Raw genomic sequence first — 25,457 nt, forward strand, 5'->3', positions numbered from 1 at the left:
TGGAACAATAACGTTTAAATAAGTTACGACAAATACATCGATATGTGTACATTAAAATACCAAAAAAGCTTAACAAATAAGGACCAGTACTTATTATATTATAGTTTAAATGTTTTCTCCAAAACTGAAATACATTTAAGACATTTTCTTTTGTATTATCATTAATACTAGTTATCAATATAGAATGAAAAAAAAATTATTTCCACTTCTAAGTGTTTAAAAAGATCATTCACAGTTTAAAACATCAAGCATATCTTCACGTTTGAAGTACGCACTTCCCCATGTTCAAATTTCGATCTCAATCGGTCACTTACTAAGAACATGCATAATTATTAAATATACTCCGACCGTTTGTTACTCTAAAATATAATTGAATTCAAAGAAAAATATACACTCGACAATCGAAAACAGGGAACACTAACTAATTGACTAACAAGCAATTATTCTCCTAAAAAAGAGAAGAATTCATCGGAATGTCGTGACTAATGCAACGGCGCGTTGAATATTCGATGACACTCGGAGGTATATAATGGGACACGAAGGAACGCGTGGATAACGTTGCATTGTTTTTAATTTTCACGCGAGACACACCAGCGACGAACGATCGCTCCCATTCTTATCGTTAGAACACGTTCGGTGTGGTTGCCATTGGAAATTGATTTCCAGTTGCCAGGCAACGTTGAGTTTAAGTTGCTACCAGGATAGCCATGCCTGACCGGCAGTTAGTTGGCTGCAAGTTTCGCAGCGCGAAGTGTAAGCATGGGCTTGTCGGATCTAGAAACGATACCCGGTAAACTTTCCACGATATCGCACTCAGCACACACGATTTCACGCACCTAATTTCATGTTCTACGTAATTCACTCTTTACTCAAGCACCGACAGCACTTTCTTTACGTATTTCACTAAGGTACATACGTGCTACTATTCCTGCATGACGCCGGTTCACCGACGTTAGAGTAACGTAGAAAATATGATTTTCGTGAAGAGCATTGTCAATGCACTAATGAATGATTCATTCATATGGTTACCAGTTTAGGTAGCCTTGATTCTTCAACCAGATACTGTGAGCAAAATTGATGTTTCGTTGGAAAAACATACTACAGTGAATCAATGGAATGTTTGATTATATCAGTTCTATAGAATTGTGGCAGTTTATTCAGGAATTCATACAGGACATTTGCATAAGAAATATATCGTTATTTAATAATAATTTTTTAAGGATTTAAGTTTGTCGACTGTCTTCCTTGTCTTGTTTACTCGTCACACGTTGCAACATACGTGACGTGTAATTCGAAAGGAAGCCACTATATGTTGCTATAAACAATAATACGCAAGCATCAGCCCTCGATAATCTAGTACGAATTAATTAGTAATAATCTTCGAAGTAACCTTCGAAATCGTTAAAAAGGTCTATACATATAGTGTAGATTAACACTTTACGAGCTAATAAAGATAAAACTATCTAAAAATTTAATAATATAATCACAACATAATTACCTGCTTAAATATTTTTGTAATCTGTGAGTAGTTCATGCTACAAATGAACAATGTGTTTTAACAATGTATTTATTGCATATACTGTCAGAATTCCTTAAAATTTTATAATGTATTTCTGTTAATGATACATCGCTATGCACACACTATGGATATAAAGGTGTTAATGGAAGAATAATAGTTGTTACGGTCTATACATAATTACAAACATATGTACGTCAGAGATTACAGTGAACTGTTATTATACGTTTATGAATATCTGACACAGATGAGTAGAGGTGCTCATAATTCTATATCTAATAATATCTCAAGATGCACACGAATTATAAAATGAGGTACATTTAACTGTGTGGTCCAGGTTAAAATAGATGCATATAAATTGAAGTCAATCTGAAAAGAATTACCTTCCGTGAAAATTGTACCTATTTGAGAATATGTAAGCATGTTTAATTTAAAGTAGCAATTTGAAATGGATATGAGAAGGTAGTAGATCTGCGTTAATTAATGCGAAAGATTACACATGGACCTAAATTTGTCCATATTAAATGGAATAGATTCACTGTAAAGCTTTTTAATAAATCATCGTAAGATGCTAAAAAATTGGGAGGTTGATGTCAGGGTTCATATTAAGCTAAAACTTAGTTTATTGTAAAGGGTTGTGGTGTACGCGATTTGAATGTGTTATTGAATTTTTAGTATTCAGATTAATAAAATTTTTATTTATTAACCTGCTGGTAATTAATCTATTCAAATATATAACGTATTAATCTGCTGTGATAGAGTAAGAAATCGGTAAATATCTATAGCAATTTTTATAACCTTCCTCTGTCTAATGGCATCTTTCGTGGTGAACTAGCGTGATACCTCCAGTCAAATGAATTCAAATGAAACTGTAATCAGAATATTTTACTGTAAATGACGATGTGTGTCGTCATCGAAATTTTTGTTGGCAGAAAACGAAAAATCAATTTTTTCATTTTATTTTGAAGTAAAAATTAATTTCTATTTTGCAATTAAAATTATAATTTAAATATGAAAAGCAGTACAAAGAAATTAACAAAATTATGGTAGAAAATATTTGAAGAAAAAAACTTATTATTTATCCTTTCCATTGTATGTAAAGGCAATTGACATGACATGCATTGAACAAATTTACAATTAGTAGGTTGATATTGTAAGTACGTGTAATATTTACTTTATCTGAAAATTAGAAATTAAATGACCCATACACACATTAATCATATACCTAGGTACGTATCACAGGAACTAACCGTAATACGACCGTTACGTGTAAACGTTACGCATACGTCAGACGAGTTGAATTTATCTGTAATCATATTCCTGTTTCCTATTTTAACGAACATAGGGGCAACAGTTTGCGTTTATGTATACGAAAAAAATCGTTCTTCAACACGATTATGTCGTAAATTGCTTCCATAGGTGTGAAATTAATTAAATGAGTGACTTCTCGTAGAAAAAGGTCGAAGGACGCATAAACTGTGTAGTTTACTAATTTCGGTATTAAAGAATTTACCTTTTGGATTTGTTTGTCATTTATTATCACGACAGTATCGCGAAAAACAATTTTCATGTCATTTACTCTACATATTCTCATTTATTCTTACCTTAAAAAGTGTAACAAAACACTTTTAAATATGTAGTATTTAATAGAATCAACATTAAAATAAATATCGCAAATGAAAATAATTGTTTTTTGACAATATCGACAATGTAAACAATAAAATTATAATTAAAATTTTTCGCATTTGAACATTTTAAATCAACTTTCAGTAAAGAATACGGAATTCCATTTTCCTAACAGGTTAGTCTGCAAATAAATTGTTTTAAAAAATCGTGTTTTGTGTAAATTCGATTGCAAACGAGATTTGTAGCTCCAACGCATTATAAGAAATGACATTATTATATAATCATGATGCTCGTGTTATCAGTGCGAAAACGGAGGCAATATGATATTGTCTATTTACACGATTGTGAATTAAATATTGGAATTGATTCAGTTGTTGGTCGTATACATTTTAATTCGTTTGCATGACTAGTACATGATGTGTACTCGGGTTAACGACCCGACGGAGTTCCAGCGGGTAGAAAATGAGCGCATCGATGATATCGGCAAAGCGAATTTATCATTTCTCATGCTGCGTCTCAAAACAGGGACACGTTCTAGATCGGAGGATCTGAAGTAATAATTTTCATCATGCTTCACTTGACAATACAGTTTGACGTTTCATATTGTTTGTATAATAATACCCCGCCTTACACTCTCCCGATTTACGCGAATTTGCATTTACGCCATACATTGTTTCCCCTCCTCTCCCATCTCTTACCTCCCACTTGTATGTCACATAAGTATTTTTATAGTTTTGTTTAATGAATGAAACAGGATTAATTGGCAATAAATTAGCATTTTATTTTTAGATCTTCTATCAAAGAACCGATTAGTTCAGATTAATATAAAGCTGTATGGAAATTTGTACCCCGGCTTACGCTTTTTCGACTTACGCCACCAATGCCAGAACCACTCATAGCGTAACTTCGGGGTATTACTGTACTCAGAAATAACGAATGTAAGACAAAAATGGTTGAAAGGATTGCAACACCTACAGTAGAACACCGATTATCCGATCGAATAGGGGGACAAACTCCTTCGAATAAGCGGTCTTTCGGACAATCGATCCAAGAGAACAAAAATTTAATATATGTCATAAAACTATTAGAAATAAAGTATTAATTATTATTAATTATTATTCCAAAATACGTAATTTTGGAAAATGAATGATTATCGAAGACGTACTGAGTACGTAAGCACAATGCAACAAATTTAAGGATGCATTCGTTTCCAAACTTTTGATGTGTTTATTATATATGTTATAATGTATTATTCATTATTCTGTTTGAACTTCTTATAAATTAAACCGTTTATTTGAAGTATCTCGGGTTGCCTGTACGACGTATGGAGGAAATGTTCTGGCACTTTTCACGGTGCCGTATGACGGACGGACTGAACACTCGAAGGGTTAGTCATTTGATGCACACGAGAAATTTGTTGGGTCCAGATAATCGTAGGTTACTTCCGATCTATGCGAAAAGGAATGGCTTGATCTTTCTCTTCCATGGAGTTCGTTCCGTACACGTAAATTCTCCGAAGGGCAAACTTCGAAACCTGGCCTGATAACGTAATTGGCAATTAAAGTCAACGCAGCCGAAGAACACGTTGCACTCGAAAGATAGATGCGCGATGAATTATGCAAAGGAACGGCGACGTTTGAACTTTTGATAACAAGAACATAAACGTAAGTTCTACAAAGGATTTACACCAACCGCTGCATCGTTGACCTTTGGAAATGAGAAACTATAATTACCGTGGCTTAATACATAGACGCCCTCGAACCCATTGATACGTTCATTTCGACGATTAAGTTGATTTTCAACTGTGCTGCTTCCATGAAATTCACGGACGTTCATCCTCTGTCAGTCTCAACAGTCACGATCGCTGAGGTAGATCTTATAAATTCATTCTATTCGACGCTCCATAGCCATAATTGTAACCTTTAACAAGTTTTAAATACGATTCAGAATGATCCATGAAACTCTTCATTCGAAAGCTGTTCTGGTCGTCCACTCCATTATAAATCCTTTCTGACGAGTTCAAATGTAAATGCGCGCTCGCATTAAACGACTCCCCGTCGAGTGTCCTAAAGGATTGTAAAAATTGAATTTGGAATGACTTTTTATAGACGTAACTGAATTTTTAGTAATGTCCATCAGAATTATCATTTTCCACGCAGCAAATGTAATTAACGTTATATGTTCGAGACAAATTAAATTTAAACAATCCTCGGAATTTTCTATATACATTCATAATTATATGCAATGTTTAAGAATACACAGTAAATGGCTAAAAAATGACGATTCTACTTGAAAACAAAACGAAATTATAGAACCTCTTATGTTTACCGTGTCTAAGCTGTAAAATAAGTAATATCAAATAGAATTTTCATAAAGTGATAAATAAATTTTCGAATTTACAGCTGTACAGTATATTTCCCACAATTTTTTTTCTAATCTTAATTCTCGAAGGAACAGTGAAGGCTAGATTTCGTCGGTCTCGTGCACGTAACGTTTGGCTTTCTGGGTATGACTAGCTAAAGGTACATTTAGATCCAAATTATTACAATAATGATTCGTTTATCTGCAATCTGATTAGAAGACTAACGTTCGATATTTAAATTTTAAAGGGATTTCTACTATTCTTGTTTATCTGATTAGAAGACTAACGTTCGATATTTAAATTTTAAAGGGATTTCTACTATTCTTGTTTACATCGAGTGATTTAAGACGAAGCTTACAACGACGTGTGGACGACTTGAACGTTAACAGAATTTGTCTTGGCTTCTCGTCGGCAAATAATTTTCGCACGACCGGCATTTCGTGCCAGACGCGAAAGAAAGAAGCGATTCGTCCGCTGATATCACCTTATCGCGTTAACCTCCTTAAATAAATCATTGGAGATTTAGCGCGTCTGTGCTTTCGTTAACCAGTATTGCAAACTGCGAGATGGTAGATACACAAAACTTAAATTTGGCGAAAAGTAAAATGGACTCCACAATTATTATGGGTGATAAATCTAACAAGTAAAACGCAACCATTCCACCATGTCGGTATTTATTTTTTATTTTAGGAATTTTAGCTGCAATTTTTGGATAAAGGTTGCGCGAATTCATAATAGGCTAGCAATAGAATACTATGTTCACATTGTTATTTTATAATCCATTATAATCCTGGTTTTGTATTTATTCGATAGATTTCTGACTTTTTAGAAATAGAACATTGTGGTATTTCGTAAGATTATATATAGTGATTTAAATGCAAAAGAATTTTTGACTACGTAGTAAAATATATAAAACACGACGAAGGTATTAAAACGGACTAGGAAAATGTCAGTTATTTAACAGTATTTCTCACAAAGGAATTGCATATGATATGGTTCTCACTGTTTTACAAAGTTTCTTATGGAAATGTTAGTAAGTTTACAATTCCATTGCCAACAATTTTAATTAAACGATGTTCAAATGTAGTACATGCATAATATGTGTGGATAATCTTTTAGCAATTTTTAACTTATCCCTTCGTAAAATTCATCATTATCTAATGTTCCTTTTCGTTACTTAAGATTTCGTTTTGTCTCAAAGTAGTTAAAAAAATTAAAAATAAATGTAGGTTGAAAATTCTTAATGTTACTTGAATTATTTTTTTGTTGCTATTACGTTCTTATTTACTAGTTTTGGTAATTATATTATTATTACTTATTTAATAATTTTGTTCTATGTATTATACGAAATTATATAATTATATCACCACTATTATTCACCACATTTTATTCGAAACATTCAAGCTGTCTAAGCCAATGACGTCAAAACCTGTTTATCTAATTTTACAGAAACGGGTGCAGTATTTACAATAGGTCGCAGCCGGTTCGCAGACAACATTGCATCGCACTTCTTCATACGAAAAGACTCGGTGATTTCCATTACCTGTGGTGACGAGCATTCCGCTGTCATTTGTCGTAAGTTAATTAAATCTTTTATCATTCCATAGTAACCATGAAAGGTTTATATTAAATTCTCCAATTACACCGTTTCCACAATAAAATTCTATTGAAAAAATTAATTTCAACTACACACCCAATTATTTTACAAAGTATTTGAAACTACAAAATACTAAAGAATTATAAGCAGTTAAAACGTCTGTTTACAAAGAGTATACTCCGGAAAAAATATAATCTTCTTTTCTATTTTTAGATACATTGTTTCAATCGATGCTACAGAGTCATGTACACGTTTCTATGAATTGGTTTCGCATGTACAATCCACGAATTTATGCTATTTCTTCTTCAATGCTATTCCGTAGTCACAGACCACCTATGCGATAGCTTCTATCTAATAAAACTGTACAACGTGACTCAATGTGCCTTCTTATGACTCGTAATTACGCGTGACTATGCAACCTTCCCTAGATTATGCCCTGTGTTAAGTAGATATTATGTGCGTTGGCCTATTGACTTGGGCACGACTGGTCTTGATTTTAATGGAAATCAATAGACAAACGCGTGAATGACCGTCATCCTTCGGTGATACGGAAGTCACGAGTCGCCATGTTGGTACCATTTCAGCTATGTACCTACATCTATTTTTTTCGTACAGAAATATCTTTCGGTGGCTACTAAAAATATTTTTCAGCTACTTTTTCCACTTATTTTTATCCCGCGACAATGTTTACACTCTCGTTTTAACTTCTTGCATGTCAGACGGTTTCTATCGTACAGTTTACCTGCGTCAAGACGGCGTCACGATTTATAGACTCTGCGAATATTGTGAACCACAGTCTCTATCAATACAAAATTAATAAAAAGCGTAAAAGTCACAACTGGCTAATCGATACAATTTAGAATAGAATATTTATTCGTGAAATTATCATAATATAACCTCTAAATGATGTATCTCACGTATCTTCTAAGAAAATTTTTCCTTTACGAGTCTAGTTCACAATTTACTTTAAATTATTTTTCATTGCCTATAGTCTAATTCAATCACTTGCTACAGGCTATTGATTAGGAGTTTTCGTAAATATTCCCGCGAAATTGTACTCTGATACGTCAGTTTTTACGTAACGTAGAGGGGGGCTAAAGCTCACACGGATAGCAGCTTCTGTAACATGCCTCGCGAAGAAGTTACAATCGATCTGTACTTATATGTATAGGGATAGCCACTGTCCAGTAAATCGATATGACTACGCAGTGCTCGTGCACGTAACATACCAACACAACCAGGGAGGATATACTGTTATTATCAACAGTTCCAGTTAATCGCGGAATAATCTGAACACGTGAACTTTTTTGCTCCGTAAATAAAATACCGTACAGAATAATGCATTATCATACGCCACCTACGGTTTTTGTGGCTTGGTAGAATGGAACGAAAATGAAATGCGCGCAGAGGTTCTTTAGACATTTTTTTAACACCCTTATTCCAACGCAATTACTTATGGCGCCAGTGGGTTTTGGCGTAGAACAGTCAACAAAAACCCAAATTGTTTTATTCAGAGTAAATTACAAATTTTAAACGATGCTTACTTGAAATACTTAATATTTACAATTAGTAACACAATATAATTTAATACCAAAAATAATTCATTTTTAAAACTTTATATTTTAAAGTGAATATGATCATCGTATATTTTAGCGTAAGATTTAAATTCACTCAATTCAAGCTAATTACAAAAAGAAGGTACCGCGTTGAACATCAGAAATCTAATAAACATACAATTTAAACATTTATAACTCACTTGACTGCAGTGAGACATAATTATTGCAACTTACAGAAAAGGAAAACATCGTATGTCCAATTTCACATGTTTACAACATTGTAAAAAATTTAATAGAATTATAATAGAGTGCATACTGAGTCTGTTTAATCTAAAACTTCGTTAATAAACAAAGGATATATCTATTTTTGTGAATGTAATCTAAAAGAATGTGAATTTACATACACCTCCGTAGTGTAATAACAATCACCGTTTTCGATTTATACAAATAATCTCCCACTGTCCGTCGTAGTACTCATATCATGCATAAATAAAAACATTATAAAATTTGATATTTAATATACTAATATTTTGAACCGACGTTTTAAATGAGAAAAATGGTTTCTTTATTCCATTTCAGAGACTGGTAGGCTCTTCATTTTTGGAAGTAACGATTGGGGTCAACTAGGACTTGGTCATAAGAATCACATTAGCAAACCATCATGCGTGAAAAGTATGTATCTCTATACCTACTCTATCATTAGAAATGTATTAAAGGTTTTTTACGAAATTGGCAAAAGTTTCGTTGTATTGTTTATTTAGCAGAATCAAATTAGGTATTCAAAATAGAATCTTTTTACGAATGAAACTTATTTCTTTATATTAACTATCAATTAATAATATTTTCAATTCCTCTACGTAGCAAGTAAATATTAATTAATTTGACAATTTGCGCTCATAATCAGAAACTGTAAAGTTAAGTCTGAAATGATGCATGATACAGTTTCTTCCGAGTGTGTCATAATAGAAGGGTCATTTATAAAAGGGTCTAAAGGAGTACGTACCTTTCGGAGGTTCAAAAAATCGATTTTTTTTATTTGCTTAATTAATCGTATATATTATGAAGAATATTCTGTATAAGTTTTATGAGAAAATTCCGAAAATTGATGAAGTTTTGTTTTAAATTTTAAGAGCGTGTCAGGGCAATCTATAGGGCAGGTGAAACTTTAAACACGTTTTTATCGAAACACACATTTTGAAGACTGTCCGCACCATAACTCTGTCAGTTTTCAATATTTTTCACCAAATTTGATGTACATGCAGCTGTTATGACTATTTTCGACATACCGAGTCATATTTTTGATCTCTTAATTTTTCAGATTTTTATTCATTAATAAAGTAGCGAATTTTTACGTAAAATAAGATTGTATTCTATAAGATGGAGTAATTTAATCAATTTTTCAAAATGAAAAGGTTGGCCTCCGATAGGTCATAGCCGATATGATAAAATTTAATAAAATCCCATCCATTTTCAAATCGGACCACAATGGGAACATCAATTATACTGACAGTGCAGCTATACACATACATATAGTATGTATGTTTATATGTAACATCGACAATTTTATAAAATAATCTTCAATGTATCCCGTTTTTAATAAAGAAGGAAGCTAATTTAGCAAATCAATTCGTCGAATAGTTTTTCTGGAATAAATTTTTGAAAAATGTCCTGTTTTTCACGGTACAAAAGGTATGTACCCCTTTAAAGATAAAACGCTGCATTAGTAATCACACATTTATCCGTTTGAAATTTTGCATACATGCTCGATGTTGGCCGAATTGCAGTATTAATATTAATTAGATAATGTTAAATAAGTGTTCTTATAATTTTCAGTTTTGAAACCGGAAAAGGTTACGCACGTGGCTTGTGGGCGAGCGCACACTCTGATTTGTACAGGTAAGTTATATTCTATGTCGATCTTCATTTCAAACACCGAAATTCTTGTACGTAGGATAACTTTGTGTAATTATGTGCATGACATAGCATGTTGCGGACACTTCTATCACGCCAGTCATTCAACTTTCAATTTATAAATAGTTCCCCAACGATTCTTACCCCGTGGTTGTAGAAATAGCCATTTCACGCATGTTGATTGCAAATGTTAATCTGTTAAACATTTCTTAATCAATAGTACATACCGTTACATAATAATACTTTTACAATACAGACCTCTATTAATGATAATCCATTACTTGTATAAAGAAACATTTATTCTCGCACGACCTTAAAAAACTCTATCTTGGTTATCAACAGGTAATGTGCGTTTCTAAGTAGATAACATAGCTTTTTTTGACGAAGGAAAATCATCAGTTACGTTTTAAGCAACAAAGCATGCCTCAAACACATTTATCATTCTAAAGATTTCTATCTATCATTTCAGACGCCCCATATTATACAGGCGTTCGTGACACCCTCATTTTCGAATGCTAATTACTTTAAAGCCCATTCAATTTTAGAACGCTTATCGAAAGTTAAACTCACTCCAAAACAGCACTAATTACCTCAAGTGTGTCTCGGAAAGGTGAACACTTTCAGTACTTTTATAGTCTTTCATTTTTAAACAGATATGGACACAAGACGCTTTAATGTGTCGAATAATGTAATATTCGGAAAGAAAACAATCTGATCCTTATTTCTACATGTTCATCTTTGGAACATAATTTCACCCCTAATACACGAATGTCAATCGATAAAATAAATATAGTGTAGCTGACTAATTCTAATTGTAAGTCTCAAATGTTTGTTGGATATAAATGGTATTGAGATGAAAAGCACAAAGAATCAGGAAAGAAATACTGCTTTAATTAATAATACATGGACTTTCGTTCAATACTATTCACAGTTAGTCACTACGACTAGTAATACAGTTTAACAACGAGCCTTCTCGTTCGGTCATACAACTTCTGCCCGTTTGTAAATATTATATTTGATATATTTTTCAGGATTTTTAATTTATTTGAAACTTTCTCAAATTTAATATAGAGTGCATGGATAGTATTCTCCATCTTAACGTCGTCTATCTAAGCGTCAACGGTGTCATTACTATGTACATATTAAGTGCATCAATAAGTAATCCACTATTATTTCTAAACGCATGTTTTCTCGGAAAGAGCTCAAACATTTATGCTACGTTCATAATATTTGTTATTTGCCTCCAACATCCTATGTCATTTTAACTAAACGAAAAATTAGAAAGGTATTCTGAATTTAAATAGTCCTACACCTTTACTGTAACCATAATGAATTACTCATTAGTACATTAAATAATTATGAGCGACTTCACGCAATCTCGCTAATTCCGGTACACTGGAATCTGTGAGAGTTACCCTAAATCATACAGTCAATTTCGGAAGTTTCAATGGCCTTAGAAGTTTCAGAAGCTGTCATCAGCTCCAGAGATTTCGACCATCTTCGAATACCTCAAATGCTGCGCAACATCTCTTGGATGCCGATGTTAAAGTGCAAAGTGACGATGTTTCAGGTGCTCAGAAGGTTTTCGCTTGTGGTAGCGACCAGGAGGGACAACTGGGCCGTGGAACTTCCGCGGTAGGAGATTCAGCGAGTTCGCCTGTGCTGGTGTACGACACAGGATTGACTGGACCCAAGATAGTTGAACTCGCAGCTGGTTCCCATCACTCCCTTGCTCTCACGAGCGATGGCGGCGTTTTGGCGTGGGGTAGCAATCTTGAGGGTCAGCTTGGACTACCCGATGTCTCCGGCTTGATGAACAAACCGACAAAAGTGCACATACCTGAACCAGTGAAACAAATCAGCGCCGGCTATTACCATTCGTCTTTTCTAACAGGTGATTTCTTGTTGGAACATATAGAATCTGGACCCCAGAGCCAGAGCATATTAAGTCACACTTACAAAACTATAGAGACGAGCAAATCAAAGACGTAAAAACTTTGTAACTTTGGAATCCTTCGGTAAGAATTCATCGAGAAACAATCGCTACCTTCGAACTATTGAATGGACCTAAGACAATCCTGGATATGTAGAAACGGTGAACATTGCATTAAGAGTACCCTACGTGACGGATTTTATATTGTTTAGTTCGGAACAAAATATGGACTTAATATTTAAAAGTAATTTTGACACTATTACATTAAAAACTAAACAACTTAGAACGAAATAATTTTTACTATCGGAAGCAGTGGAAAATTTGATATGTGAAACATGTAAAAAGTCATTTTTTTTTTAAAGTGTACTTAATACAGTCTGGCTCTGGAGTCCAGATATTCACTTTGTATCCAAAAGTAATACCTCAAAGTATTATTAATATCTGTTAGGAATATAATAATAAAAATCTCGGATCATATCGGATAAACAATTATCGAAACGCAGAACGAGTCACGAATGTTTTTTGAAAGAAATAGTGTAAAAGAAGCACGAAAAAATATACCGTCCATTAGTCTTAAATGAGTTTAAAGTAAATTATGCGATACTTTAATTGACAATACAAGGTATTGGTCTTGAAATACGTAAAGATAATCCAAAATATAAAATTGTAGACGAAGATGATATATTAAGAATAACAAATTACTTTATTTCTCATTGTTTTATGGTATACATATATGTATTAGACTTCGTTTCTCTTGAACCGATTATTATCAAAAAAATTGCTTATCAGACTTGTTTCCCTTTCATTTCGGATGATCGGAGCTCTACTATATTTTATATTTGGTTACATTGTATTGTATCATACACATATTTATTGAACAGAAGAATTAATTACGTGAACGTCGGTGAATTTATTCCTGATTGGAATTTCATATTTTTGATATTATCTTATATAAAATTAGTAATCATTAAACACAAGAACTTTCTCTACATTTTTCGTATACAACGAAAAATCTCAAAATTTCATAAAGAAAATTTATTCTGTTTTTAGACTATTTCTTGCAAACAAATGCATTAGTTATTACAACTAATGGTTCTCGATTACGAAAGTAAGATAAGAAAACTAGGTCGAGTTTCATGCTGTTGTTTATGGAAAATGTGTCACCGTGTTGGAACTTCTAGGGATTGAATTATGTTTCCAGAAAGCGGCCTCGTTTATGTCTGTGGTGAGTCGGAAAGCGGAAAATTGGGGATCGATGCGAAATTTTCGAAGCAGTTGGCACCGAAACAAATGCAATTACCTGTGCCTGCAGTCCATGTAGCTTGCGGAGGTCACCATACTGTTATTTTCGCTGGTATGAGACGTAATATTTATTCATATGACAAAAATTATAATCTTGCCTATGCGTGTTTAACGCTTCTGTTACGCTGAGCGCAAGCAAGGCGACCGCCGTCATTAAATATAATGGACTCTAACTATGTATATTGCCACTAAACATATTGCCACGCGAGGCACTTCCCCTTCACGTGTATTTTCGAGCACACAAATTCGCTTTCCCACCACGTTGCGTACGCCGACGCCTCAACACGATCCAGCTTTTGCGCAGGCGCCGAGACCGAGACTATGACGGTAAAACTTAGCATGCATTTTACTCCCCTAGCCCGACCATGGCCATATAGTTAGAGTCCACTGTATACCACTGCTGCCGCTACGTGTTTTGCTCAACTAAATATTTCGCTTCCTTATTGAAAACAAAACAGATTTTGTAACTTTCTTTGACGCTTTCCCTAATAGAAAGGTCTGCTATATTGCGTGCTGCGGTTAGATTTTCAGACAGACCCATCGTTTTTGAAATAAATTGAAAAGTATAAAAACATGAAAAATATTTAGATGTCTATAATATAAGAAGAATTTATATTATTTTGTTTGGAAGAGTCCAGGGAATTATTTCGTGTCAAAAGCAACTAAATAACTATTACTCCAAAAGCACAACACATTTCTAAAGTTGAATATTTTCAATTTTTTCAACATTGATTTTTTTTAAAATTGTAAAAAATGGTTTGTAGATTCGCATTCAGCTCATAAAGCTCTACCAGAAGCGTCTGTGAAGGTCACAAGGTCGAAAAAAACTTTAAATTTGTTGAACAGTGTTACTAGACCGCTGCGATTTCTTAATTTACAGACAATGGAAGTTTGTATTGTACCGGAAGTAATTCAACTGGCCAACTCGGGCTTGGAACAAACGTTACGGAACTTTTCACGCCGAAACTTCTTCCACGCGGTGCGCTGCAAAATGAAACTGTTAAACAGATTGCTTGTGGAGAAAGTCACACCGCTATTGTCACTGGTAACTCGAAATACTACATAGTTTTTTAATCTCACAGAAATTGTAACAGATTGGTATTACAGGAATGATTAAAAATTTCAGAATTCTGCACCAAAATTTTTCCGAAACATACCCATACAAAAACAGGCAAAGCTTTAATTGGTTAAAAAATCACTGCGACTTAAATGTACAATAATAATATATTTTAAAGGGGAATCGTTTATTCATATCAAATTCATGTTCTATTTTTAAGTTTTGTAGGTTTCTACTGCTTTCTAATTGACCATTTTTCTTTTTCAACGCAACAGTAAGACATTATACGATTATTTTTAAGATTCTACGAAGAATTAAACACATTATCCGTTATCTAATGTTACTTAGTATTAAATGAAGTTCGTGTATTTTTATGTTTGTATTTCCAATTTTCATGCCAGAATCTGGAAAACTGTTCACCTGCGGGGATGGAAGATATGGAAAACTAGGTTTGGAGGAAAATGAGAACAACGTTCACGAATTAACTTTCGCACCGAGATACAAGGAACTCATCGTCTCTAACGTAATTACGTCACAGACATGTTTCCCGCGTGTTTCTAATTATTTCGAACCATTCGACTCGAGTTACATTTGAAAATTTTTCCATGATTCTGAAATTCAAGGTTGCGTGCGGTGGCTGCCATACAATTTTGGTCGGCCGCAGACGGGAGTCAAATAATGCAACAGACAAGGAAAAGGAACTAATACAAACGGTAATTAAAATTCAAATGAGTATTATCTGTCATTCTAAATAATAATCTTGCTGTTTTACGTATTTAAAAAGTCTTATTTCAGTAATGTTTTTCCGTAAATGTTTTGTCCATAAAGTAATTTTCAAATGAACTGGTTACAATGCTGAGTTTCCTAATTAGCGAAATTAGACACATAACTATTACGGTATAAAACAGTATAAAATACTAATTTATTTTAGGAACATGTTCAGAAAAGAACCTCTTTGCCACCCCTGAAAGTTCCATTGACCAGACTACAGAACGATGCACGTGAAGAAAATAAAAACGAAAATGAGAAAGAACAACCGAATCAAGAAGCAAACGTGATAGAAACATCGGCAGGCTCAGCGACGACAGAATCGAAGATGGAAAGTGTTCAAATGGATGCAGAAAATAATCGTGAAAATGTCACGAATGGTGATACCGATTTGACGGACAAAATCATGGAAACCGAAGATAACAAAAAGTCTGCAGAAGATTCAACAAAACAAACGACATTGGAAGGTACATCGAACGAAATATCACCGGAAGTCACGACGCAGGAAGTACACGAAAGTCCCGCGGAAGAATCTAAACCAGAGAATGATAACAAGGAAGCAGGAAATAATAATAAAATGTCAGAAATGAAAGTGGACGAGGAAAACAATATCCAAAAAGCAATGGAAGCTGAAATTATGAATGGTGAGAACGATAATCAAAAGAATAATAATGTAGCGGAAAATGAAGTGACAAAAAATGGCACGGAAAGTAACAAGGAAGTGGTGAAAGGGAGTAATACGTTGGATAATAAAGAGAATGGAAACGAAGAACATAAACCGAAATCGGAGAATATGGAAACAGTATCGAACGATAAAGTTATAGAAGAAAAAGTCTCGGAGATGTCGACTTCCGGTTCTACACCACCGCCGAAACCGCCGAGGCTAAAACCTGGAAGTGGTAATAATTCGCCCACAGAAAGAACATCCTCGATGGAAAAAGAAGATGAAACCAGCGATGGAAACGTGATGACAGAGGAAACGCTAAACAAGGAACCGGACATAGTTAATAACAATGAATCCACACAGAAACATGAATCGGGTTCAGTGAAGTCTTCGAAAAGTGAAAGTTCCAGGTCAACGAGATCGAGAGTGGGTACCGAAGAGACGATAGAAATCGATAAACAAAATAACAAGGAGAAAATCATCGAGGTGAAGAAACTCGCTAACGACAATAGTCAAGATGACGCGGACGTTGTGCAGTCGCCGGCACCGAGAACTGGTAAGAAAATGAAACGAGAGTATTTGAGCAAACAGTAATAATAATTTGATAATAAGGAATGGTGACTTTGAATACTAAAAGAAACTAAGATAAAAATCTTGAACTTACGAAACGTTAATTTAATAAATAACATGATGAATTATGAAAGCATCTTCACATTTTTTTAAGAGTATGAAGAACTTATGGTAACTGTAACAAATAATTCCTTTGATGGATTTTAATATACGTAAATCATAAAAATTCTAGACGGGGAAGACAGTTTTGTTAAATTATATTGAAAATTTTACAGACCTCCTTAAGGATTATAGAAATTCAATCACAATTAATTAACCCTTGGCACTCGACTGTCCCCTCTGAAGGGACAAAATGTATGGAAAATTAGAAATTCCGAGTGGAAAGGGTTAATTATTATGTTATTAAACAGATATCGTAGGAACTCAACGAGATATTATTAATTAATCAAGTTATTATTATAATTTATAGAAACTGTTAATAATATTAATGCTCTTAAATTCATTCACTGAGTTCGTTTAAAATATGATATATTTTTATTATTTCCACTTATTAGCCAAAATGACGAAGATGTTCAAGGGGAAGAGGCAGCAAGCAATGGAGAATGGCAGTAAGATTGCCAGTAGTGTAAACCATAAACCTAAGGTACTCAACAAGTTTTTATTTATCTATTACTGATAGAACGGAATTATCTATTACTGATAGAATGGAAATAACGAAATTCCCACAACTTTTTAGCAGCTCATATATACAATTCTTTCAACATATTCAATATCGGATTATTTTTTGCTGTCTTAACAAATTTTTAATTCTTATTTGATATTGAAAATGTTTTAAAAAATCCGATTTAATAAAAATATCTTCTTCTATAATAATAAAATAATACTTCTAAAATTAATTCTTGTCATTTAGAAAGATAGAAAAGTGAAATACTCTCTATTCTTGAATAATGGAGGTTTTGGTATTTTCTTACTGTATCTTTAAAAAGATTCATTTAACCGATAAATTTTCTTTGATTTCAGTCGAAAACGTGTACCCTCCTGTGATCAAGAGTTCTCCGAGGATGTATTATACTTCATCAGATTTTTTATAATGTGTGTATGATGAGCATATAATCGGGACCAAAGAATAGTAAAGTGATTTCGGTTGCAGCCAATGACATCTTTTCTTTCCACTGTTCATGAAATAACAATGCTCACACACATATCATATCAAAATTGTATTACATTTATTCATATTCCCTCTCTTTTTATGGGACATTCCACACTTCCAAAAAGGAATAGGAAGGATTATTGCGATGTACACGTGTCTGTAAATCGTTAGTTAAGAAGTATTTGTAAATACGAAATAAAGCGTATAACAAGAAAAGTGATCCGACGCAACTGACTGAGCTTGACGTACAAACAAACGGAATTAACGATAACTGTAACATCTTTCAAATTAAAGTTGATCACATCGATTAAATTTTAAGCCACTGTCGCGTGTGATGATTTCAAACATTCTTTTGTATAACCAATATGTACAAATAAAAATAGACATAGAGGGAGCATTATACGTTAATTATGTTCACGCCACTTATTGTAAGGTACATTCAATGAAATAGTAATTCTATATGAAGTTGATTTCATCAATTAAAACTACTCGAATAATCTAAACAAATGATTTGTAGCTTCGTATAACAATTTCTCACCTTTATCACTTTTAGATCTTAAGTGACTTTTACTGCAAGACGTAAACAAGGCAATTAATTAATTTATATTCTTTTTTTCAAAGTCTATCATTTTTATAGCTTCGGTGGAAATAAGTGTACATATGTTAATCGCCGGTGATATTAATGTTAATCTGTTGAATGATCCTTTCGTTGCTGGGATCTTCATTTTTTTATTCACTGTGTACTTTCATTTTTTTTATCACTGCTCAGACCATTTACCTAATATTTTTCAACCCAATCATATTCTCCCCTTTTAAAAAATGTTTCTATATTATATTTGAGAAGAATATAAAGAAATTATTCACTAGTACGTGTATTTCACTTTTCTTATCGTTATTTGAAATGTATTTCTGATCCGAGGACCGTAACAGACTTAAGAATAATTAAGTTTCATAATGTAATCTACGTTTATTGGACGGTATGAAATTCGTTTACTTGATTTCTAGTTCTGTTTTTTACACAGGGGCGTCAACTTCTTTAGGTCTGCTGATGTAACAAAGAAATTGCGCTTTTTCAAGTCGTAACGGGAGAACAGGAACTGTGGCAAATTGTCAGATAGCACGTATAACTTCTTCTGTACTTTGTCGATGGATAAGTCGTTAGGAAAGACCAATGTCGTGTTATCATCAGCGGCTAGTACTGAAAAAGAAAGAGTGGATGTCTATTATAAATTAAAGTATTATTGTGTTTTAAATGCTAGTAGGATTTCTCAGAATCTTGTTACATAATGGTCGATAGCCGGGCTGTAAAATACCTACAAGGAGAAACCAATTTTCTATAATACGATAGATGTTTATTATCTTCTACTAAAAACTTTGTATGAAAGCGATAAACATTACTAATATTTTACCAAAAAAACACAATTATACCGAACATTTAGTAAAAGAAATTAAAAATTTGTGTACCATCGATGTCATGTATACTCCTTTTCAAGAACTTTTCATACGACCCACGTACTTCGAATCATATTCAACTTGTCGTTATTTCCCTCAATCATAATATGTTTCATAATATTAAATAATACATGAAAATGACATTGTATTGTTACGCTACCAACATAATTTCAATATTTTGATACCACACCATTAAGCAGAATTAAAATTTATACACATGAAATTGTTTAACGACTCTCATAATTAGACTTCGGGTGTTTATGCACAAAAAATACACAATATTAGGTATTAGCAAAATACATTTTGCAATTATTGCGGTATATTATAGTTCGAATTACAATAAATTATAAGCATTTTCTCCAAATTCGATTGTGTCAATTGCTGACGTTTCTCTGTGAAAAATTAACATAAGCATATGCATTATGCAACAAATGCAAAATAAAAAATGCATTTTTAGAACTTTCTAACCGCAAAACGAATCCCTGACCCTGTCCCATTGTTTTATCTGTTTCTCCTAAAAACATGCATTTGCCTAAACATTCGGAATCTACTCATAATCAATTTCATACGAAAGCACGAAATCGATACTGTAATAGTAATTGTGGTGTTAATTATGGAGTATGTTTGTCATTTATCTTTTTATAATTCTGTCAATTCCTAGAACTTACAATATGACTACTGTCTTGTTCATCTTTGTTACATATTTTCCAAAACTGTTGTAACAAAAAATTAATTAGAACTGAAACCTTAAACTCGTTGAAGTTTTTTCAGTGCCCAAGATGTAAATTTCACACTTAAAGAAACACTTGAATTTTTATTAAATTATTCAATACTCACCGAATCTTTCCGGGTTCAATTTTAGGCTGGTGTCCCAACAAGCAATTCCGTTTCGATTGACTTGAGTGAAATAATCGATACCGGTCTCCGGATCGATCACGGAGGAAGGTCCCTGTGTATTCGGTCCCTTAGAGCCCTCAATTTTGTAAGCGTAATAGTCCTTGGATTTGTTCAACGTGTCGTCTTGCAGAACTTCCGTGGACACTGAGAACTCTGTGATACCTGACATTGCGTGGAAATACAGCGTTCTGTATTCATCGGTTTGCGGCGAGGACAAAGACAGTCCAAACACACCGTCAGTCCATTGGAAATTATAACCGCTGACATTATAATTGCCTAGAAATAAAATATCATTAACTTTTACAGACTGTTAAAAATCACTAACTGTGTAGGTACTTATGATAGATAGACGAATAGATGAAAAATTGCAATACAATACAATATCATTTAACCAAAATGTACTTTCAGTATATTCTTTTCAGGGTTTAAGAATAAATAGATGCAGAGTAATTTGCTGTTCTTAAGCGAAAAACAAGTAATTGATAAATCTCGAAGTTTAATTATCATCGGGACGAATTATTCAGACGTACTCTGCAAACTGAGTAAAATATGAATTTACTTTGCAGAACAGCAATGCTCACAGAATTTAGAGAAAATGAATTTTAAGATACGTTCGATAAATGAAGGAGAATGTACCAATATAATAGCAATTTTCGAACTTTCGTTTCGTGCTCAGTGAGCCAATAGTGGCCCACAGCAGGCATTCTGTTCTAGTTGTTGACATTTTCAACACATCGTAATATTGTTTAATTCTGAATATTCAATAAAAGAAATTTACTCTGCCAAATATTGTATTTTGTATGTCATAATTTTCAGTTTTATTAATCATATTAACAGCTGTATTCTTGCAAACATATGGAGTCCTACATTATAAATATGATTATAAATGTGAATTGTAGATCATTGATAAGTTACCTATCGACGTTATGTAACATGTAATACAATAGAATCTTTATCTAGATCTTTTCAGAGTTAAATTTTATCTACCAGACTTCAACTACAATGTAAATTCAATTTTTTTGTTAAAAAATGTGGAACTAAATTCATTTTGCCTTGCAGTCACAGATACAATGTTTAGAGGATACTTCCTGCATATTATTATCATACACACATATTATTTTTCTTAAAAATTTTTTACCATTCATAGGATCGAAATAGAAGAAATTGTGCGTAAGTCGCCAGGAATCGTTCTTGGCCCAACTGTAGACTACCAATCCGTAACCACCCAAATCAGAAATATAAACATGGGTGTTCTCGCAATTATTTGCGTCGGTATCAACAGCTAAATCAGCGAAGAATGAATTAGGCGTTTGATCTGAGTCTTTTAAAGTGTAAATCCTAAGTACCTGAAATTGTTATGATTTCAATTACTCATTAACCACGATTAGACTGAAGATGTTTACGAACATTCTTATTTTTCCAGACAAAATTTTCAATTTATTACTATCATCATCATTATCAAGGATTTTACTAAGAGTAAGCAAAAAGTAAAAGGGAATGTGTATAAAACTTTGTTATAAATTTTTATTTTATCGTATTCGTTTACACACTTGCAATTACAACAAATGCATAAAATCCGCTGAGGAATTAATAATAGAATTTATAGTTTTTAGTTATAATACTAAATGTTACAGTTTAAATGATAATAAAGTTTAAGTTTAGTTTAATTAATAATAAATGTAAATATTTTGGAGTTTCAGGCGTAAGTTATTTTATAGCCATTGCGAGAAATAGATTTAACAAGTGAATTTCTTACCTCGTCCGTTTTTAAATCGATCACGAAAATTCTTACTGATTGTACAACCGTTGTATTGCCAAGAATGTTATCGATTCCAGTATCGACGCCCCAAAGTCGACCACACGCGTCAGTTCTTACGCGAAAGATACTCACTATGCTACCTGGCATATGAATGTCATTTGTTTGCCAATTAGGATACGGCGTTAATTTTGGAGATTCTATGGGAAGTAACATATATTTATTAATGAATTGAAAGAAATAGTGACTGTAATTATCTATAGAATTTAAAAATACAAAAATACATTCAATAGTTCCATCGCTCAGGATTTCTGCTTTAATACTGAATCAGTTTAATTGATATCAAAAGATTTTAATCCACTGATAACACATATTCCAATTGTCCATATATGTTTCATTTATAAAATGAGATTACTTTTCATTGGAATAAAATTCTTGTTGCAAACAATTCTAGATCATTACTAGATCAATTTAGTTGATATCAAAAGATTCGGATTCAACGAAAACATTCCAATTGTTCTGATATATTTAATTTATAAAATGAAATTCCTGTTAATTAAGTAGCGAACAATTCTGACGGAAAAGGAATCATCTAAAGTTTATATTGTATTTGCATACTTGACTTATCATCCTTCGAGAAGTAATTCAAATTCGACACCACGCCATTTTTCCATCTTGGCACAGTGATGAAGATTTTATCGTCCCACACTTCAAGTCCAAGGGGCATATTGTTTTCCGGAACATAGTCTCCGCTTGACAATAAAGCGTTGCGAAAACTGTCGTTTGGAAAATTATAATCGACAAAGTCCCAAGTATAAAGTGTCTGAAAGTGATGGCCGCTTGCCACTGCGAGAAACGAAAGTAAGAGGAGACGCTGCATGGCTACAAAAAGAATATATTAATGGGATTAATATTGGGTTGAATCAATAGTTCGTTCAGTTTTTTACTGAAAAATGAAAGTGATTGATCTTTTGCATTACCGACCGTATTATAATCTATAAAACATACATATATTATTGCATTCTCTGATCTTTTCTCTTCAGCTTAAAAAACAAATAGTAAACATTGGGATAATCAAACTTGCGTGTGATTAATTTGAATTTGGAAGACCAGAAAGTCCATTTCCATTATCTAATGCTTTAATACTTTCGAATGGGGAGAGATGCTACTTACAATTAGACAAAAAACAAGATTTATGCGTTGTATGGAAACAATGCTGTGAGTGATCATACATGTCAAATATGGTTTTAAAAATTTTAGACGAGAGATTTCACTATGGTCAGGTAGACTTTCTACTGTTGAAAGTTATCAATTTGTCACATTAGTTACAAACAATTAACACAAAAATAGTAGTTGATACATTATTGACTAAACGCAAAAATAAATGTTCAATATTTAGGTCTGGATTTTTCTTCACTTTTATTATACTTTTAATTCGCATAGTTAGAGGTTCATTGGTGACTTCTATTTAAATCACATTAGTTTTTCTTTTTTAAGAGAACTTTCAAAGTTGCAGTTGCTGCATCTGTTTCTATTATGTTAAAAGAATATCATATATTTAATTTCCATTATTCAATTTTTTTAGTGTTCTTAAATTTTATAATTTCATGATATCCAAACGAAGTACGGTGTAACTGTATTCATAAATACATATGTATAGTAGACATTTAACTGTTAATTAATTTGTCTATATATTACCTACTTTATGAAGTATAATACTTTTGGTTTCAATGATTTTGTTACTTTCTCTAACACAAAACTCTCATCGTGTTTTGAAATCGAATATTCTAATGTACAACATCGTAATACTATTATGTAGAAACCTGTTCCGATGATTTCGTGAATTATTCATGAGTATAAAAATCGTGTATTGAATTTTAACTTCTATCAGGCGATTTGCAGTTTTGATTTCATATTAATAATACAAAATGATAGGGAACTTTAACCGTCGAATATACTAAAATTCAAGAAGTAATTTATATTATAATCCATTAAATTTTATTAACAAATATGTGTCGATATTAATTAAGCAATTTTTATTTTTTCTGTCATTGTTGTCAAGGATACTAATACTTGTGAAACCATTATTTTTTCTATACTTTCTCGAAAATGATTAGTGTCCTACAAAAGAAAGAGTCTTGGGAATCACGAGGGATAAATAGTGTAATTTACTGCTTATTAACAATAAAGTTCGTTAGAAACACTTAACCACATGCACAAACTCAATTTAAGTGTGCCATTCTCGTTTTAAATTGTCGTCAGTAAAAACGTCTTACGAAAGATTTGGTCTGATGCCCGGAGGTTGTAACTGTACTCCGCTTCTACAATTCAATGATTGAAGCCTGGAGCGTCACGCGAACACGTTATAATACATGTTCACCTGTTGTTTGTGATTTTAATCACTTGCATTGCGTCTTGTTCATTTGAATATTGTTTTCTGAATAAACAGGACATTTATCATTTCTAATCCTTTAATCAATCAGATTTTATGTAACAGTTTAACACATTTCTTATACTCCTAATAAATATAAGAAAATTCAACTTTCAGTGTACAAAGTATTAGAATTGTTGAAGGTATACGTACAAGACAAAATAAATAATAAGTTGTTATGAATGTTCCAAGTATTCAATGCTGCAATTAATGAAGAATAGAATTGATAGATTACTTATATTGAGAAATAAATTTAACTGTCAGTGAATGGAATGAAAGACATTAACAATAAAATTGACAATTATATTCCAATTTTATGTATTTAATTCTATTCTGAGTAATAAAAGAAGTTTCGAGCGTAAACTCAAGAGCATTAATCCGACAGTAGTAGCAATAAGAAGCATACGAATAAAAAAAAGAATTAAATTTATCATCTAAAAATTAGAAAAATAGTACTGATTACTGAATTACAGATATTTCTCCAAACACCCATTTTGACAATTTCAAAAGCTACAATAATAAAAAGCGATTATTTCATTTATTTAGAGAGATAGTAAATTAAAAGTTCTAAAGAAAGTTTATTAAACTTCGCTATTTTCATTCATATATATTCTATACTTCCAGTTTCATTATAAATGTGTAAAATCCAGGGTAAATTACCTTGAGTAATTCCTACAAGAATCACAAGGAAAACTAGACTGCTGAATATATGCATGCACAACTATAACAAATATAATAGACGGTAAAACTAACATCAGATTTAATAGATTTTCTGTCTTACTCAATAAAAGTCAAGGAATGGTTCAATCTTCGCATCAATTTTTTTAAATGACTTTCAAAAATATTATGTTTCATAAATTTCCGCAGTCTGCTAATGACCTACCTTTATTTAAACTTCAACTACGTGTG

General features: G+C 32.6%; 2 protein-coding genes across 2 annotated transcripts; one reads left to right on the forward strand and one right to left on the reverse strand.

Annotated features, from left to right (window-relative positions):
- The first annotated feature begins 759 nt into the window (after positions 1–759).
- On the forward strand, positions 760–17,538 carry LOC107185762 (X-linked retinitis pigmentosa GTPase regulator). Its single transcript, XM_015573555.1, has 11 exons — positions 760–790; positions 6,954–7,079; positions 9,237–9,329; positions 10,491–10,553; positions 12,139–12,462; positions 13,703–13,855; positions 14,684–14,848; positions 15,262–15,383; positions 15,484–15,573; positions 15,792–16,848; positions 17,417–17,538. Exons 1-11 carry the CDS (start codon positions 760–762, stop codon positions 17,536–17,538), a joined length of 2,346 nt encoding a protein of 781 aa, XP_015429041.1.
- Positions 17,539–19,013: 1,475 nt separating this feature from the next.
- On the reverse strand, positions 19,014–25,457 carry LOC107187496 (protein yellow-like). Its single transcript, XM_015575648.1, has 6 exons — positions 25,432–25,457; positions 22,736–22,999; positions 22,118–22,317; positions 21,500–21,707; positions 20,302–20,637; positions 19,014–19,210 (listed from the first exon to the last, which is right to left on the reverse strand). Exons 2-6 carry the CDS (start codon positions 22,995–22,997, stop codon positions 19,014–19,016), a joined length of 1,203 nt encoding a protein of 400 aa, XP_015431134.1. The 5' UTR covers positions 22,998–22,999; positions 25,432–25,457.

This window comes from Dufourea novaeangliae, unplaced genomic scaffold (assembly GCF_001272555.1).
Source record: "Dufourea novaeangliae isolate 0120121106 unplaced genomic scaffold, ASM127255v1 scaffold2, whole genome shotgun sequence".
Taxonomy (NCBI): domain Eukaryota; kingdom Metazoa; phylum Arthropoda; class Insecta; order Hymenoptera; family Halictidae; genus Dufourea; species Dufourea novaeangliae.